This window comes from Diabrotica undecimpunctata, chromosome 9 (assembly GCF_040954645.1).
Source record: "Diabrotica undecimpunctata isolate CICGRU chromosome 9, icDiaUnde3, whole genome shotgun sequence".
In the NCBI taxonomy this organism is placed as follows: Eukaryota; Metazoa; Arthropoda; class Insecta; order Coleoptera; family Chrysomelidae; genus Diabrotica; species Diabrotica undecimpunctata.
Genome location: NC_092811.1, coordinates 81,393,231 through 81,413,272, shown reverse-complemented (window position 1 = coordinate 81,413,272; position 20,042 = coordinate 81,393,231). Strand labels below are relative to the sequence as shown.

The 20,042-nt window shown below is 33.3% G+C and overlaps 1 protein-coding gene across 2 annotated transcripts in view; it reads right to left on the bottom strand.

Annotated features, from left to right (window-relative positions):
* Window positions 1-20,042, bottom strand: part of LOC140450185 (gastric triacylglycerol lipase-like) — a 153,402-nt gene that overhangs the window by 44,204 nt on the left and 89,156 nt on the right. For both annotated transcript variants that reach the window (XM_072543645.1, XM_072543644.1), the window contains one exon: window positions 12,134-12,215. In XM_072543645.1, the coding sequence (XP_072399746.1) occupies window positions 12,134-12,215 (82 nt within the window). The remainder of the gene's footprint in view (window positions 1-12,133; window positions 12,216-20,042) is intronic.

Sequence of the window (20,042 nt, the reverse complement as noted above, 5' to 3'; positions counted from 1 at the left end):
AATCGAAAGCTCGTTCCTTGGTTACCAAGCAACGAGCTTGAGAAATTTGTCATGAAATTATGAGGCATTCATCAATGTCCGAGGGATATTCGGCGGATAATTTTTCGAAAAAAAATAATCATAACTCAACATAACGAAACATTTATTTATTAAAAGTACAGTTAGTGAAAGTACAATTATTAAAATTTAAGTTAACATTAGTGTTGTCATAGGGATTGAAAATTGCACTGAATGCAATTATCAGTCTAATGTTGACATGATTGGGTAAAATTGTTCCACATGACACAAAATGACGAAATTTGAATGGTTGTTAGAACAGTCGAAAAATTGTCATGGAAATCACTTTCTACAGTGGTCATGTTAACCCTTAACCCGAAACATAGTACTTTTATTGCTAATGCGAAACATATGGTCTATTTGATTAGTATAGGTAAAAATTAAAATAAATCATAAACAGATGTAGCATTTGAAGAGAAAAGCAAAATATTAAAGGGTTTATTAGGTATAAGCGAGCAAAAAAAACTTATTCATACATAATACTTACATAAAACAAAATGTGTAATATAGAAAACAACACTATTAGGCGTAATTAAGTAAACAAACATATATATTTCTAGATAAAACAAAAAATATACTACAGCTACCTACTAATTTTGAAGACAGGTAACGCAAACCTTTCTACTACACTCCAAATAAATAGCATTTGAGCAACGCACACATTTATAATTTGTCTTCCTCATTTTTGATGATGGACAAATGCTACACAATTTTCTTTTGGGAAGCTTATCAACTGGAACATTGTCGCTGATATTCTCGACAGGCACTTCGGGATTTATTCCCAAAAAAATCTCTATCTGCTTTCTAAGATCTCGGAGAAGATTTGTTTCAAGTCTTTGCCTTAGATGAGGCTGAATTAGTTTAAAGGCCAAATCTTTTACAAATTTAAAACGTGGAAGTAATTTCTTATCTTTGTAACAAAGATAAAGGATGTAACCGTTGACTGAACTTATATTTATAAGTGTATAAAATACGGCTAAGAGCCAACGCCTTGTCCGGCGTTTTGCACTATAATTGGCACACTTCATGTCTAAAACATCAACTCCCGATTTTGTACTGTTATAGTATCGAATTATTTCTGGTTTTTCCAATTCATTGTCTTTGCTGTGATGCATAGAGGATAATAAAAGAACAGCTCTATTTTTTTTCGGTACATATGATATCAAGGTTATGTCATTGGAGAAACCATAGAGTTTTGTCCATAGAGTGTTGTACCAATTTCCCTACTTTTATTAGCCTGGAATTTCAAAGGAACTTCTCGCTTATTTTTTTTACTGGACCCACATACGTGAGGTGGCGTTTTTGCAAATCTGTGACTAACTCTATTGAAGAAAAATAGTTGCCAGCAGTAATATTTCGGATAGAGCCCTCTATTGGTTTAGATAGTCGAATGACACATTAAACAGGCTTGGAAAGCTTCAGTTCTTCTTCTGAAAGTCCAACACCATCCTAATCTTTCTCCGAATATATATATATATATATATATATATATATATATATATATATATATATATATATATATATATATATATATATTATAGAAATACGAGCTCTTAGCATCTGTCATGCACATTACTTTTATACCGTATTTCGCAGGTTTACCTGGCATGTAAATTCGAAAACCACAGTGACCTCTAAATGAAAGTAGCATCTCATCCACAGTTACACAATCTGACAACGTGTATAGCCTCTGGTAATTATTGACAAAATTATTAAAAATATTTGAAATAGCCGCTGTTTTATCAGTTTTCTTCCGCTCTTCGCGATCCATGTTATTGTCAAATCTAAGACACGACAAAAGTATTTCAAATCTTTTCAAATACATCGTCATTATGAATATTGGCCGACCCAAAACATCTTTAGAAAACAGTTGAAGCATATCTTTATGAGAAGATTTTATAATTGAAGATAGCATAAAAAGCCCAAGTAAAGCCTTTAACTCAAATATATTTGTGCTTATGTAGTTTGATGTATTAGTCGAATCAAATAACTTTTCTCTCCTTATAATAATTTTTTGGTTTGTCCATGTTATAATTTGTTTCAACATTTTATCAGTAATCAACAACTTCTAAATATCTGATTTAGCAGGGCTATTTCCCAGAGTCCTGCTTACCGCTATTAGGCCCCGTAATTCTTTGACAATGTTATGTGTTCGTGTCCTTGTATTTCTCGGAGGCTCCGTTCCCTGCCACTGAAAACCATTTTTTCCTTTGAATATGTTCACATCCTCTTCTACTTGTAAAAAGTCGGTTCTGAATTCGATTCTTCGCTGATGGACGGTTCACTTTGCCCAATTACATAGTCGGGATCTTCATCCGAATCATCTATAACATCTCTTATGTCCTCGTCACTCCCTTGCTCTGATAAATATAAATCTTGATCGTAGGCAAGTAGTAATCTTTGTATATTCTTTTCAAAATCTGGGTCAGCCAGATTTACTTTTTTATTACGGCCAGTTCCGCTAGGTCCTGCTCTATCCATTATTACTACAAAATTAAAATTTTTTAGAGTAATTATGTTTATTATACAAAAAATATGAAATACCTTATTGTTTATCAGAGCACAATCCGTAACAAGTGGCCTCCTAGACCTATCATAAAAACACTGCAATTCGAAACACCTAGCTTACTAGACCTACGCTTTTTGAAAACTACTGTAACTACGACGTAAACACTCAAGCGATCGCTACGATACTGTAGAACTATGATGCTTGTTCTACACTATTAAGAAGGTATTTAAAAGGACAGTACAAGCGGCCTACACTGTTGCCGATATTAGCAGACTATCCTTTAGCTGTGGTCCGTTAGACCAATGTTTCGGGTTAAGGGTTAAAGCTTTTTATTAAGATCTTTAAAAAAGTTTATATAAGTTTCCCATATAAAACTTAATGTTTTTCGGTAATTCAACATCACATGTTTGAATTTTTGTATTAGATGAATAAAAAGTCTACTTTATAACTGCCATAACTTTTTTAATATTAACTTTCTCTTTAAAAGTGTTTATACTTTTTTGATGTGTAATTTGCGAACTTTCAGTCACAAATAATTTTAAAAATATTGACTTATCGAAAAAAATCTAAACAACATTTTTGTCTTCAAATTCACTATTCAAGCGACTGTCATGGATTTTTGATAAACTTTTTCCTCCCCCCAGGTTGGGATGGTAATCACTCTCCTAGGAAAAGCACATATTCGCATAAGGTAGATTTTATCCTTTAGGTCACTTTCTACCAACTGTCAAAATTTCAAGCAAATTCATGTATATGAAAAGAATTCTAGAAGGTAAACATTGAAACTATTCTAAAAATCCACAAGGAGAATGAAATTTCCGTAATTGGCTGTACACCATAAATCACAAAAATTTTGATTTAAAACAATCCTTTATAAAAGGCATGCATATTCTAAAAAGACTCTTTCGGGTACATCACAGAACGTTTTTGGACTAATAAGTCGATCATCAATGCAGATGCCTTAAATACGTATCGCCACTTTAATGAAAACAAACAAAAATCTTAAATTTTGAGAAAGGTTAAAGCACATGTGGTTGAACACTTACCAGGTATACATGAGTGAGGCCAATAAATATGTGGGTAAAAACCCTTTTAACTATAATAAATGTAACGTCATTAATGTCATTACTCAGAGCCTACTACGTTCTATAGAACAGATAGAACGTATATAAATTTCTATGCCTCACCTCAATAGATAAACTTCATTCGTTTAGCTCGGGCATATTTTGACAGATTAAGAAGAATTATTCTAAATAGTGGAAGTGTATACTAAACCCATCAAATTTTGGATAGTATATATTTAAAAAATATATTTTAGTTGTTACAATTTAACATAACTATTTATTATATGGTGTAAATAAATAAATATTGATTGTCGGTAATTCGCAAAATTCTATTTTATTTACTATTTAGTTTGTTTACTATTAATATTGGCTATGAGTACGTGTGCTTGGTTGTATAGTAATTTCCAGCCACTTTTAGTCTGTAAAAAAGTAACTAACTTCGCAAAATAATAATTACTAAATTCACTAGACAGTTCGGACTGGGAAAAGCGAACCGAGTATAAAGTTTATCTCTCAGTTGGCAATTCTGCTTTGTCATGTCACCTTAATGCAGAAGTAGGGATAATTCAATAGAAAGATAGATTAGTTTTTATAATGTCCGGCTAATTTAAGCTGGATTTTTAGTTAAAATTAATTTATATTCTTAAATCTTTTCTTAGATGTGTACATTCCTAGTTGATTGATTCTTTTTATATCCGTGTTTTTATAATTTCGCATTTGACTTAACCTAAAAGTACACAGCACGTTTTATTTTTTAATGTATTCTTCCTATATGCAGTTAGTATCTTTAATTTAACTAATTTATTTAATAAAAATTATATTAATTTTCTTTGCCAATTTACTATTTGCTGTCTAAAATTTGTAATTATTTGTAATCTTCATATGACAAGGAAATATTTAAAAAGTTTTGATGTTACTAACACAAGGTTCAATATTCTAGTTTTTTGGTATAATATCAATTTTTGTCCATCTTCTTGAGTGAGGACATACCGAACCATGTGGACCATGTGTCACCATTGAGAGTAACATACTGCAGTGGGTATATACTAGGTAGGATCGAAAAAAACGTTTTTTCGAATTTGATAATGGCTCGGGTGGCAAAAGTTGCCATTCATAAAAGTAAGGGTTTTTGCCAAAAAATTTTTTTTTAAATCAACCCCTTCAGGTGCCCCAACCCCCTAAAAAAAAGTTTTTTTTTTGGAAAAATTTTTCGATACGGCCCTACGTGTAAACTCTTCTTAAATGTTTAAAAAGTGTGTGTTCAAAAATTGGAGGCACTCGGAACATTTTTGGAGGTGCCCCAGTTACGTAAAGAAATATATTTTGGTTACTTTTCACATTATTTCGTTTTATTCAAGTTAATTAAATTTCTATAGTTAAAAATTTTATAATAGTTGCTTTTGTTTTAGATACAAAACAAAGTAAAATGAGCGCAAGAACACCTACCAGGAAAACCACCCTTTGTCCTATCTTTGCAACCCTTGCCGAGATGTCCCAGCTAAGACTTCCCACGAATGCGGATATAATTCGACACTACTTGTTTGTCAGGAATGAGAAAAAATGCATCATGGCAGGCAACGATTCACCAGCTTCAATAATAGCAACAGAGACTGCAAACACTCTAGTGAACATCTGGAAGAAGTCATCGGTTCCAACAATTACATTTAAAAAAGTTACTGAGAAAGTAAAAAAATTGAATACTGACTATAGGACTCTACTCAAACCATATAAGGGCAGGCAGCAATCTGAAAGCTACACAAAGAAGCTTACAGATTTAAAACTTAGCTGGGAGGAAACTCTCTTTGATATTGCTAGTTGTAAATGTAAAGACCTCAACGATTGCCATTGCTCCAAAGAGAAGAAGATTCCAGCACAAGAAAGGGAATTTGTAATAGATCAGCGAACTACCAGAAACCTAGTCATAGGATCAATTGATGTAGCATCATCCAGGAAATTAGCAAAAAGAAACCAAAGAATGATGGAACGATCTCAAGAACATGAAGAACAATTTGAAAAACGCCCAAAATTAAAGTCTAGAGATACTGCATCTCAGCCAGGAGACTCTGAGAATGAGACTAGGACTGATCCTGGAAAGTTGTCTGACTCTGATCCCCAGCCCTGTTGTTCTTCCACATCTGAAAACGTTACAAATTTGCAAATGAGGGTAAATCTCACAGCTTTTGCTAGGGAGTGCGATCGTTACGGTGTTTCAGACAGAAGCGCTGCATCACTTTCTTCCGCTCTGTTACAAGATTTGGGCATCATTAATGAACAGGACACTTCCAAAATAATAGATCGAAATAAAGTTCGTCGGGAAAGGGAAAAGCACAGGAAAGAATTGCAAAATGAGAACATGGAGGTAGTAGAAGCATTATATTTTGATGGACGGAAGGATAAATCCCTGACACAAACTAAGAAGGGCGATAAGTATTACTATAGTATCATCACAGAGGAACATATATCCTTGGTAAAAGAGCCAGGTTCCATTTACCTCGGCCATTTAGCCGTATCGTCTGGATCAGCTGTCGTCATCAAAGATGCAATATTGGATTTCTTTAATAGAAAAGAAGTATCGACTGAATCGTTAATAGCAGTTGGATGTGATGGTACCAATTTCAACACAGGGACAAACGCAGGAATAATAAGACTACTAGAAATTGCCCTAAATCGCCCTCTTCAGTGGTTTATTTGCATGTTACATCTAAACTAACTTCCGTTACGCCACCTTTTAATCCAACTTGATGGTGTTACTCAAGGTCCGAAAGCTTTTTCTGGTGCCATTGGAAAATCAATACAAGCTTGTGAAACCCTCCCTTTAGTCAGATTCTCGAAAATTGTGAGTAACACTATTCCTGATTTAGATAGAAAGATTTTGAGTACTGATCAGCAATATTTGTATGATATGTTGCATGCAGTATCATCTGGAGAATGCAGCGAAGACCTTGCGAGGATTAAACCAGGACCAGTCGTACATTCAAGATGGGTGACAACGGCGAGTAGAATCCTTCGGTTATATGTCGCATCGGAGCATCCCTCCGAAAATCTGGTACACTTAGCTAAATTTATCATGAAAGTATATGGTCCATTATGGTTCAGTATCAAATGTAAGCCATGAAGGCTTGAATGTACTGAAGGTCCACGACATTTGTGGAGATTGATTGCATATTCAAGATATATGCCGACTGATTTAAGGAAGATAGTAGATGGGGCAATACAAAGGAATGGTTATTTTGGCCACTCAGAGAACCTGCTTCTAGCAATGTTGGCAGATACCAGAGAGCACATCCGCAAGTTAGCCTGCCGCAGAATAATTGCTTCTAGAAAAGAGAATAAAAATTCAACATCTGTCAGACAATTTCGCGTACCTCCTTTAAACATGCAAGCAGAGGATTATACAGATATAATTTACTGGTATGAAACAGATAGGTCAGAACCACCAATAATAAAGCAAGTCTCCGACGAGGACCTGGAAAGTTTTGTATCTGGTCAAGAACCTGCAGCACCCTTTCTAGATTTGTCCAAGTTCCCCTGCCACACTCAGGCCACTGAAAGATTTAGTTACAGAGGCATCATCTAAAGTTTGTGGAGAGGAAAAACGAGATGGTTTCATAAAATCTCGAATCGAGTCCAGGAAGCTAATGAAATCATTTAATTCTAAGTCAGAATTCAAGTTTAAATAACCTTTTGTTCCTTTTAATAATAATATACGTTATAAGTTAAATATTTGTTAATAATAACATATTTTTTGTAAATCGGTACACGTTCCTTTTAAGGTAAATACGTTTTAGCAGCTTAAGTGTTTTGTTGAATTGTTAGTTTTATTTTTCTTACCTACATTATTGTTCCTACACTCACTTTTAATATTTAATATTACCTTATAGAAATGTAACGAGTCGTATTACCGTCAATAAATGTGTTATTCCGTTAATTTGTTTAGATTTCAGCTAAAATTGTATTATCTACATGAAATAGGATTTTTTTATTTTCCGTTAGGTCTTTGGGGCACCTCCCAAAATGTTCCGAGAGCCTCCAAATTTTGAACACAAACTTTTTAAACATTCAAGAAGAGTTTACATATAGGGCCGTATCGAAAAAATTTTCAAAAAAAAAATTTTTTTTAGGAGGTTGGGGCACCTGAAGGGGTTGATGTAAAAAAAATTTTTTTTGGTAAAAAACCTACTTTTATGAATGGCAACTTTTGCCACAAGGGCCATTATCAAATTCGAAAAAAAGTTTTTTTCGATCCATCCTAGTATATACCCACCAATACCAATATCAACAACTGGAACTGTCAACCAACAACTTTTCTTTCTCGTAGCACTACAACCCGGGGTGGGTTTTGGCTGACTGCACAACTTGTTTCCATAATGAACGGTCGTGCATAATAGTTGGGTCAGTGGGTAGCCCCATTGTTCTTAGATCTGACCATATATTGTCTCTCCATCGCATTCGTCGACGTCCTAAGGGCCTTCTTCCCTGTGGGGGGGGCTTCCTCCCATATTAACTTGGCAAGGACGTTATTAGGGAGTCTATGGACATGGCCAGCCCATCTTAGACGTTGGGATTTAATCTCTTGGACTGTATCGCTTGCTCTATACATCTGCTTGACCTCAGCATTTATTCTCATTTGGAATTGGTTGCTATTAATTTCATGATAACGCCCAAAGATTATTCTGAGAATTTTCCTCTCAAAACATCTAAGTTTTCTTTCAGTTTCTTTGGTCAGGGTCCACGTCTTACACCCATACATGAGCACCGGTCTAATCACCGTTATATATATATATATATATATATATATATATATATATATATATATATATATATATATATATATATATATATATATATATATATATATATATATATATATATTCTAATCTTTGATGTTCGTGTTTGGCTTTTAGATTGAATAGTAGTGTTTGCTACCTGAAATCTTCCTTTAATCTCTTCCGCGATATCGTTATCTGCAGTGATTGTTGCTCCGAGTTATTTAAAACTCTCCACTTTTTCAAAGTTATATGGGTCTATCGTATTATTTTGCCCCATTATATCTCGTCCCTTTTGTATGTTGATGCACACGTATTTGGTTTTCTCTTCTTTTACCCTTAAACGAGTTTTCTTTGCCTCTATTTCCAATTTATTAAAAGTCTCCTTTACATTGGTGACTGTGTTTCCCACAATGTCAAAATCATCTGCGTATGCTAGTAGTAATTATAGTCCATTTACTGTCAGTAATTCTGTTTTAAGTTGTGCTGCTCTTACTACTTTTTCCAGGATGATATTAAAGAGGAGAGGTAACAGCGCATCTCCTTGTTTCAGACCACTGCTTATTTCAAAAGATTCTGAGAGTTTGTTACCTATCCGTACTCTGAATCTACAGCTATTCACACATAACTTAACAAGCTGGATAATTTCTTTCGGAACTGAAGGTTCTGCCATTGCATTCCACATCTGATCCCTTTTAGTGCTGTCGTATGCTTGCCGAAAATCTATGAAAGGATTATGGATAGTTCTATTAAGTTCCCATCCTTTTTCAAGCAGCTATCTTAGAGTAAAGATGTGATCTAAACCAACAACTACATTTTGCAATTCCGTCTAACTATTTGACGACAACATCAGAAGCCATAAGTATCATTTAAAAATCTTTTTTGTAAAACTGTAAGCAAGATTAGCTTTGATTTTTAATTTATTATTAAAATTCCAATTTTATATTTTTTTTTCTTCTTCTTCTGCCTCTTTATAAGCAATTCTGCTTGTTCATTGGCGGATTAATACCTCTATGGAAGGTTGTCACTCCATCTTTTGTACGGTTGTCCGTGAGTACTTCTTCTGCCGATTGGTGACTTATCTCTTGCTATTTTGACGACACGGATCTCCTTTATTTTGCTTATGTGGTTATTCCACTCTTTTTTTTCTATTTTATGTCCATGGATTTATACACTGTACGTTACATTTTCTTCTAATGTCTTCAGTTCTCTTTTGATCTCTCAGCGTATTTCCTGTAATTCTTCTCAGTACTCTCATCTCTCCCGTTTCCAGTATCCTTTGCGTTGTGGCTGTATCGGGTCTTGTTTCTAAAGAATATGTAATTATTGGTCTTACACTGGCTTTATGAATTCTTGACTTCATCTCAGTGTTAATGTGTCTGTTCCGCCATATAGTGTTTTTAAGGCATCCTGCCATTTTACTTGCTTTTTGTACTTGAACTCTCACTTCTTTGTCCAGGAACTCCACAGCTGGACAGTGCAGTTCCCAGGTATTTTATTTCAATTACTTGCTCAATACTGATGCCATCAATATCTATTTTACATCTGGTTGGTTCTTTTCTGACTACAATTGTTTTAGTTTTCTGAGATAAGATTGTCATATTAAATTCTTTTGTTCTTATGTTAAATCTGTGGACCAGTCTTAGCAGACTATCTTTATCTTGGGCTATCAATATTGCGTCTTGTGCTTAACTGAGTATTTTTATTTCTTTTTTTTTTTTCATTCTGTATCCACTTCTTTTGTTAATGCTTTTGATGATTTCATCTATGATTAAATTGAAGAGCATAGGGCTGAATGAGTCTCCCCGTCTTATTCAGCTGCCTATTTCTATAGGTTCTGTAACTTGTCCATCTATTCTGACTTCCATTTTGTTGTTTTGGTAGAAGCTTTCGATAGTTTTTATAATATTTAGCTTAACTTCCCTATTATACAGAAGATGGATTACATCTTTAAGTTTTACTCTGTCAAACGCTTTCTTTAGGTCAATCGGACACAGAAATGCTGGTCTATTATACTCTAGTAATTTCTCAGTAATTTGCTTTATAACGAATAGTGCATTTGTACACGATCTTCCACTACGAAAAGCCTGTTATTCATCTACTAAACTTATCCTGTGATTTATTAGTACTTGTAACATTTTAGTTGTAAGTTTTAGGGTAGTATTTAACAAGTTTATACTTCTGTAGTTTTCTGGTTGTTTTTTGTCTCCTTTTTTGAATAGTAGAATTAGTTCGCTTGTTCGCCATTCTTCCGGTATTTTATTGTATTTTATAATTGTATTAATTAATGTTGTTAATTGTTCTGTCATTGTTGCTCCACAATATTTCAGTAAGTCGTTTGGTATCCCATCTTTACCTCCACGCGTGGATACCATACGTATCCACGCCTCCAGATTTTGGTTCGTCTTCTCTACTGTCTTTTGGATATGTACTCCGAATCTTAGTCCTTCCGACAACCAGACTCCCACACACTTAATCAATTTAACAAGTGAAACCTTCACACCTTCCACTATAAAGCAAAGAGAGGATTTTTCCCGGCTCCCTTTGAGAACTAACACCTCAGTTTTGTGAGGCGCTAGTTGTAGATCGTTCACTCTGATACACCTACTAATGCGAGGCAGAGCTGTGTTAGCCGCATTAGCCATGTCCGTTTTCTGACTAGCCTTCACAACCAGTGCGAGATCATCGGCATAAGCTACAAGAGTGCATCTTCTTGGCATCTGTAGCCTCCGCACCATATCGTACAGGACATTTTACAGGATGGGACCTAGTACTGAACCCTGTGAAACACCCTGCGACAAACTGATGCTGGTATCTTTTTCTCCTATGGACCTTTCAGTAAATTTTCTGTCAATTACATTGACCAGGTACTCCCTAACACCCAATTCTTTTAGCCTGGACATGATTTTTTTTCCACGTTGCCGTGTTAAAGGCATTCTTGACGTCAAGAAGGATGAGAGCCACCCATTTCTTTGTATCCTGCGTAACTAAAGAGGTTACTTCTGTGACCGCATCTATGGTGGCCTTTTGGCCCTAAAACCATATTGGAGGTCGCTCAGCGCATGCTTTTCTTCTAGCTCTTGCTCAAGGCGGCCATTTACAAGATACTCGTACAATTTATTTATCGAACTAAGAAGGCAAGTTGGCCGAAATCGCAGCTCTTGCTCTTCACCTCTACCTTTGGGGATAAGGAGAACCTTAGCTTCTTTCAACATTGTTGGAAACTGCTGTTGTTCAAGCATAATAAATAACATAATAAACCTTAGATTATATTATTCATAAAACTTTAGTCACTATAATTTTTTTAACTTATACAGATAAACTATTGTAACTATTGTAAAACTTAACAGATAAACCTATTTTAAAACATTGTCTTGTCCTATACTTCGAAGAAGTTCAGACGGCGGTTTTGCAAAAAAAGTTTCTTATTAAATATTTATTAATTCGTTTTTTTAATAAATCTATTTGAGAACACATGTTCAGGTAACTGTAGTCCACATCGGATTAACCATGATGTGATATATTTGTAATAATAGAACTTTGATCCGATCTATAATAGTGTACTTTTTACATTCTGATTGTCACTTCAGATTAATTTGTAACCAAATAGTTCATCTAAATTTGATAATGGCTATTAATTAAAAAATCCAAAACAAATATAAACATTATATTTTTTCAATATGTTCGTATTTTAAAAAAATATATAATAATATAAATAGCTTCCAAACACAATTTACCTTTCTTAGCAATTTGTAAATAATGAAACAATTGCATAGCTGATTGTCGAGGAACTGCACTAATTATTACTGGCACAAGCTCCTGAAACATATATTTTCAATAAGTATTTTTTTCAAACATATTCGTCGAAGATAGATTACCTAATATACGTTAAGACTCCGTAGGTCACAATTTATAAGATTAAAACAGTTTTTTAAGCATCCTGAAAAGAACAACAACATATTTTTGTTGTGGTTGCTAGGGTACAAAGGAATTGCTTATAACGAGATTGCTGCTATTCTCGCTAAAGAAGGAGCTAATACTACCATCACAGAGGCACTATTCGGCGGTACCTTAAAAATATGCAAAAGTGTATCGTAGATAATTGGTATTTTAAGATTGTAGGTGTCAGTGGAAATGAATCTGAGCGTAACCTACTCAGAAAACACTGTAGGCAAAGTGCACAAAAAATTATTTCTACCCGCCATACAAAAAATTTAGATTTTCAGAAAACTAAACTTTAATTGAAGGAAAAGGGTTACGAAAGGTTAAAATATAATATGTTTAAATATAAGGATGGAGATGGTTTAAAATAGAAGGAGAGTTGGATCCGCCATTAAACTAGAGCTTAATATTCAAGATAAACTAATGATAACAAAGTTATGAAACCGACAAATAAGAAGGAAACAATAAAAAAAAGAACAAGGAGAGAAACAAAAGTTACAAAAAGACGATTGGGATAGGATCCTGGCTTATAAAAAATATTTTTGAAGCAAAAGCCCATGGTATCCGTGTATCCGTGGTTAAGCAATAAAGCTCTATTTAGTAGTATCGCAAAAAACAAATCTACATGTAAGCAGTGTAACAACTACAGCTTTTTCAATTGTTGGTAAGGAGGTAGAAGGCTGTTAACGTGTTTTATAATTAGTGATCGATTACAAAGCTTAATAGTGGAGTTTGAGCCAATAACTGAAAAGTCTGTATGTTAAGACTAAATGGTAGTGTTAAAAAAGTAGGAAAGTTAAACTTAATAAGCGTGCACACTTTATCAGAAAATAAAAGTTAGGATTTAAATAATAAACTCTATAGTAAGAATCAAATTAATATATATAATAAAATAACAAATATTATATTAAAATTATACTAGGTAAGCTAAACACTAAAGTGGAGAATAAAGATATGTTCAGGGTAACCACGGGAGGTAAAAGAAAAACACGATGAAAACAAAGAAAATGGAAAGACATTGATAGATTTCGTTATACGAGAAATTAGTGCATACTTTGACCATAAGACAATTTACAAAGAAACGTGTATCTCCCCTGGACACAATACGTAACCAAATTATTATGTACTGTTAGAAGGCAAGCATGGAAGGATAATGCCAGATGTTAGAAGTTATCAAGATGGTGAACGCGGATTCTGATAACATGCAGATTAAGAAATTAAAAGACAGTGTACAAAAAATATGACTTTAACAAACTGAAGAACAAATGTATTGCTGATAATTTCTGGATCAAGGGTATTTCAAATTAAAACTTAAGATAATATTCAAATAAAATAGCGCTTAGAATAGGTCACGCTCGTCTCACTCATAGATATCTGATGTCTTCTGAAAATTGTCCTCTCTGTGAACATTGTAATGGCTCCTTAACAGTTCAACACATAATATTAAAATGTGTCCATTACATACCTCAACGAGACTGCTACAAATTTCAAAATAATTTAAGTGACCTACTCGATTCTACAAACATGTAGAGTGTCATGATTCGTTTCCTTAAGACTGTCACTCTTACTCCATAATTGGATGATTGTTATTGTTGTTATTAATTATATTATGACAGCTGTTAACTGTATTGACATATTCGTATAATAAAACACAACATATAAACATTGTGGGGGATGATTTTTATAATAAAGGAGGTTATTATAGTCTCCTCCTACGCTATTTTGAACATAAAAATAAAAAAGAAATAAAAAATGTAATTCTAAAATCTTGTACTATAATGTCGAATTCGTTCAGATGTTGTTAATTGTGGATGTTCAGGTATAATGGGCTGCTTTGGTAAATTGTTTGTAAAATGTTTGTAAAAAAAGAGAAATACTTTCTTCAGCAGCAGGTTCAGCATTAATGAGTACCAGTTGATCATCAGGATGATCAGGTTCTACTTTTATTGATAAGGTTTAGATATAAATTAACTGGAGGAACTGAAAGGTAAATCGACAATAGACGATGTAGGAGAGGGTCTTGATATTGTGGCTGACAACTTATTACTTTTCGTTCGTGTACAAAGGTTACATTCTTTTTAGGTACCATGGTTTTACGAATTTGGCCAATGTGATATTTTAGACAATGGCCATTATCAAGTTAAACTTGGTAATGTAACAATCCATACTGTTTGTATATATATAATAAAAATTGCGCCAAATTTTCAAAGTTTCTTATTTTCTTACTTGTACTAATATATTAGTTGTACTCTCCTTCTTAAATTTAACTTTCTTGCATTGGGGGGTTGATTTTTTTAATCTCGTAAGTTTTGGTGTAGGCAGTGAGTCGAGTTCGATTCTTAAACTTCTGTTTAAGTTTATTTTAGCTGGTGGTATCTCACAGGAAACTGGTGTCGCTCTATATTTTAAAACAATTTCTTCTGCATGGGTAAGTAGACATAGAGCTTAGTCTCATTTTTAGGGTTTGAACGTTTCTCTCAACTAAGATATAAGATATTTGTAGCAGGATGAACTAGAAGCAATAATCTTTTGAAAAATCTATGGATTTTCGATTTTTTTTTTAATTGATCACTTACAAAAATTGTAGTGGTGTCTAAACCATAACTTGATGATATCCGTAAGCAGAACATATCTCTAACAGAAAATCAATGATTTGTTCTGTACAGTAAGGGTATAAACACTTACATTGTAATGTTATATAAAATATCTTAAATCATATAAGTTGTCAAAAGTGAGTCATGACACAAGCAGTTATGTTTGGATTACATACACTTATTTTTTATACACAGCCTTGCCTTATATCACGTAGATTCAAAGTCCAATAGGGTAACCCTAAGATAACCCTCAGTTCCATACTTGCCTAAGCCACAATTTTTCATATTTCGCGCTTTTGTGCTCTTTCGCTTTAAAATGATCTTATCTGTCTGTGCCAAAGTTACCTATCCCGATATTTAACATAAAACAAGGCTGACACCTATGATCAACTTTTGCAAACAAAACTTGCTTTGACACTGTTCTGTTTGAGCCAGTCTTGCCTAAACCACTAAACATGGCGTCGGCAAGCAACGAGACGTTTACATTATCAAACATATCAGGTGGCGATAGCGATAACGACAAAAACTATATGCCAGATGACGAAAGTACAGGTAAGATTAACATGTTTACTGTATATATTTTTTATTTCCACTTTACGTAATTGTCTTTTTTGCATAAAAACAAAATGAGGGTTAGGCATATTTTTGCTCTTACTCAGAACAAAATCTAATAAATCAAGTTAGGCATAATATTTTTGATAAAAAGTAGTAAAATCTTATTTTAAATCAATGCAAAATATCATTTTACCATTTATAGTTTGGTTTAGTTTATTATTACTGACTCTGCACATATTTTATTATTGTATTTGGGTCGCATCAAATAATTTTGTTGGATAGGCATGTCTGGCCCTGAATATATTGCGAGTGTTCCTTGAAACATTTTAGTCATCATCAATTTTTAAATTATTTTTAGAGAATCTAATTTCTATTTTTTTTTTCTCTAGATGAGAGTCAAGATGAGCAGAATGCTACTGGAAATCCAAATAATCTGCAGAATGGACGAAAACGTATAAGAAAACCACAAACGCATAAAAAATGCATAAGAAAAGAGAAACGTGCTCGTGGTCAACAATATGTTTCCGCAACAGGAAAAGTCGTCTCAAATAAGACCTGTGATATGACAGATTGTGAATGCCACCTTCGCTGTTTACAAAAAATAGCGCAAGCTAGAAGAAAGCAAATTTTTGAAGGATTCTACAGTATGAATTGGGACATGAAGCAATCATTCCTCGGTGGTCAGATACAAGTTTCACACGTTTTCAGGAAATACACAAAAAAGGAAAATAGTCGTAGAGAAAAAACCCGAAAGTACATTCTTCAAGATGATTGCGGCGAAGATAAAGTAGTTTGTAAAAAGTTTTTTAAAGGAACTCTAGCTATCTGCGATGGCACTTTGACCAATGCATTAAAGAGAACCCAAGAAACCGGTACTCCTGTGCTTGATCGACGAGGAAAACATGTACCTCACAATAAGACTAGTTTAGAGGATGAGCAAAGAGTATGTAATTTTATTAAGATATTTCCATCGTACGAAAGTCATTATTGTCGCAGGGATAGTAATAGAAAGTATCTAAATCCCGAACTCAATATGAATCTCATGTATGACTTATACAAAAGTCAGTGTACTGAAGAGGGTCGAGCAGTATCACTGTATATGTTTCGATACATATTCAATAGTAAATTTAACTTACATTTTTATCAACCACACAAAGACACGTGTCAAACCTGTGACGAATTTAAGGCACAAACTATTGGCACAGACAATACTAATACTAAAATTCAATATGAACTTCATTTGTGGCGAGCAGATGCAGTAAAAGATATGAAAAAAAAGATGCAGATGAAGCTAGATCCAGCAATGGAACAAAACAAGTTATGGTTTTTGACCTTCAAAAAACTTTACCTACACCAATGTTATCAACTGGTGTAGTATATTACAAGCGACAACTATGGGTGTATAATCTCGGTATCCATGATGAGGTAAATAATGTTGGCCACGTGCATGTTTGGGGCGAACACACAGCTTCCAGAGGAGCGTCTTGTCTTATTTATCACATTCAGAACTGCTTTCCATCAGCAACCAGAGAAATCACTCTTTACAGCGATAGTTGCGGTGGTCAAAATCGCAACATTAAAGTTGTATTGGCACTGAGTAATATTTTGCAAAACTCGGAAATTGAAAAAATTGATTTAAAATTTTTTATACCTGGCCATAGCTTTTTTAGCTGCGATCAAGATTTTGGTGTAATAGAAAGAGAGAAAAAGTATCATCCTCAAATTTTTCATCCAAATGATTGGATGAATGTAATTAAAAAGGCTAAAAAGAAAACACCAAAATTTGTTGTGCATCAGATGACAGCAGATCACTTTTTTACTACAAGAAGTTTGGAAGAGCCCATAACTTATAGAAAAATATCTGTAGAGAAGGAAAAAGTAGAATGGCTCAAAATCAGATGGATACAACTACGCAAAAATGGGCCCAAAACGATGTACTATAAATACAATTGTATGGAAAATGATGATCCCTTTAGTAAACTTGATTTAACAAAAAGAGTTGGTCGTGGTAGACCTGTAATTACTGATTTGCCTGTTGAACTACCATTGTTGTATCCTCATGGACGACCTATTACAAAGGAAAAAAAGAAAGATTTAATCGATCTTCTTAAATATATACCTCCAGAACATCACAATTTTTATAGATCGCTTTAATCAGGGATCATTAAAGAAACAACTGGAGATTCAATTAAGTCTGACGTTGAAAATGATCAATGAAATAATTCATCGACCTACTTTATCGTTGCCTAGCCAACAACTGTATTACTTATTTCAATGTTAGTGTTAGCGCCAAAGTTGCCTACAAGTTTTTATCAAAAGTATAATTCACGTGTTCATATTTAATTTTTCTTTGTATAACTTTTAGTTAAAGTAATATCTTTATTTAGTTTAGTTTATTTACAAAATATATTAAAATGTTTCTACATCGAGTGCTTTTTTTATTATCGCCAATTTACTTTACATCAACTTTCTGACTTATAATGAAAATGCGGCTTAGGCAAGTATGGAACTGAGCCACTCATATATAAAACGTGAAAGAGATTTATTATTGGATTATTATTGTATATTTACTGTTCGAGATGGCTACATAACGTAACAAACTCCTGTAACAATGTACGTGTATAAATTTAAATAAAATATAGTAAAAAGTTAGTGATTTTCTTAAGTTTGAGAGTTGACCCTTTTTGTCCCTTAAGGACCAATGTGACAGTTTTGATGGTGGCGCATCCCTAAGAACTTTGATTTCAGCTCATCGTGATTTATTGTCAACCACTACCAAAAAATGAAAACCTTGAAATGGACCAGCATACTCAATATGGACGTGGTCCCAATCCTAGTTGGAGTATCCCAGTGATGTAGAGATTTTGAAGGTGATTTTCGAATTTCAGCGCAAGGTTATCATGACTTGACCATAATTTCAATATCTATAGACCAGTTGTTGGAGTTGAGTTGGAATGACAATTTTTTGACCTTTCAAAATGATCTCGTCCTCTAAAGTGAATTTATGTTCATTTTAATTTTGTGATTTTAAATCAGATTTAATTGTTGATAAAATAGGATCTTTATCTGTGGCATATTTAATACTTTTGGTAGGATACATTGTATGTTGAAATTTCTTTATCTCTTTGATTCATGGCAGATTAAATTTCTTTATTAAGCATGTTTTCAAAAGAAGATAAAGGTTGATTGATAAAAGCTCCAGAACCACAGTCGGCATTAACGTTTAACAGAAGATTTTTGTATTCAACTTCGTTATCAAATTCTGATAAAAATTATGTATATTAGAGTAGTCTAGCTGTAATCATTGAAGATAACGTCATAGGGCTGTTATCAGTGATGAGTCTAAGCTTACTCTCAAAAAGATATATCAAGCAGTGATTTACCGAAAAAGTAATTGCAAGGGCTTCTCTGTAAAATATTTGACTATAATTTTGTTCACATTTGGTAACAGATCTTAAAGCAAATACAATAGGTTTTCCTATACCATCAATAACATGAGAAAGTACTCCTGCAATACCGGTTGGACTTGCTTTATAAGCTAATATAACGGGCACACTTGGATCATTTGGAATCAAAACTTGATCATTCAAAATTCCAAATAAATTTTGTACATAATATGTAGTATATATAATATGTAATAAGTGCATAAGGCACAGCTCGTTCTTTAAAATAGGCTGGCTTGGTATTTTTACGTAGTAAAATTTAATAAAAGTCCAATTAAAAAATTTTATTTATATAATTCCTTTATAAAAGGTATAATAATAAATATCCTATCTAGATACATCACAGAACGTTTTCGGAATTAATATTCCATCGTAAGTGCTATCTTACTAAAAATGCTAAAAGTATAACCACTTTAATTAAATTAAACATGAAAGTTAAAATTTTGACCAAGGTTACTACAAAAAGTGTGGTTAATACTTACTGGATGTACATTTTGAAGCCACTAAATATATGCTAAAAACCCTTTAAATGTTGTTAGATTAACTGTGAGTTACGTTTTTTAAATTATAAATTATGCTGTTTAAGTTACAACAGGAATAGATTACATGGTAACGAAAGACTCCACTAGAAGTTGCTAATACTTAGATGAAGTATCTGCGAGGACTTGTTGGTAGCAACTGATTAAAATCATGGTGCAATGAATACTCAAGGTATGATACATAATGTTCCAAAATCGGTTCGTCTTCGCGCATGACGTAGTCAAGAACGCTTATTCCCGCAACATTTGAATGTAGTTGTATAGGAAAGACTTTTAATTTTAAGTTTTTTTATATAATTTGGGTAATTTAATTAAAGTAATTATAAAGAGATCATAAAATAAAATATGTTATTATAATATTTAATCATAAATAAAATTTTGAAGCTAATTTAAGTTTATTGATTTTTGGTACAGTTATTTTGTTAACATAGATATCCTTTATAAAACAAGTTTTAATTATCTTTTATTACACGTAGGTACAGGTTAATTAACTTATACTCCAGAGTTCGATATTTCAGATGATCAACACAAAATCAAAATAAATAATGATAAAGTCAACTTTATTTATATCGA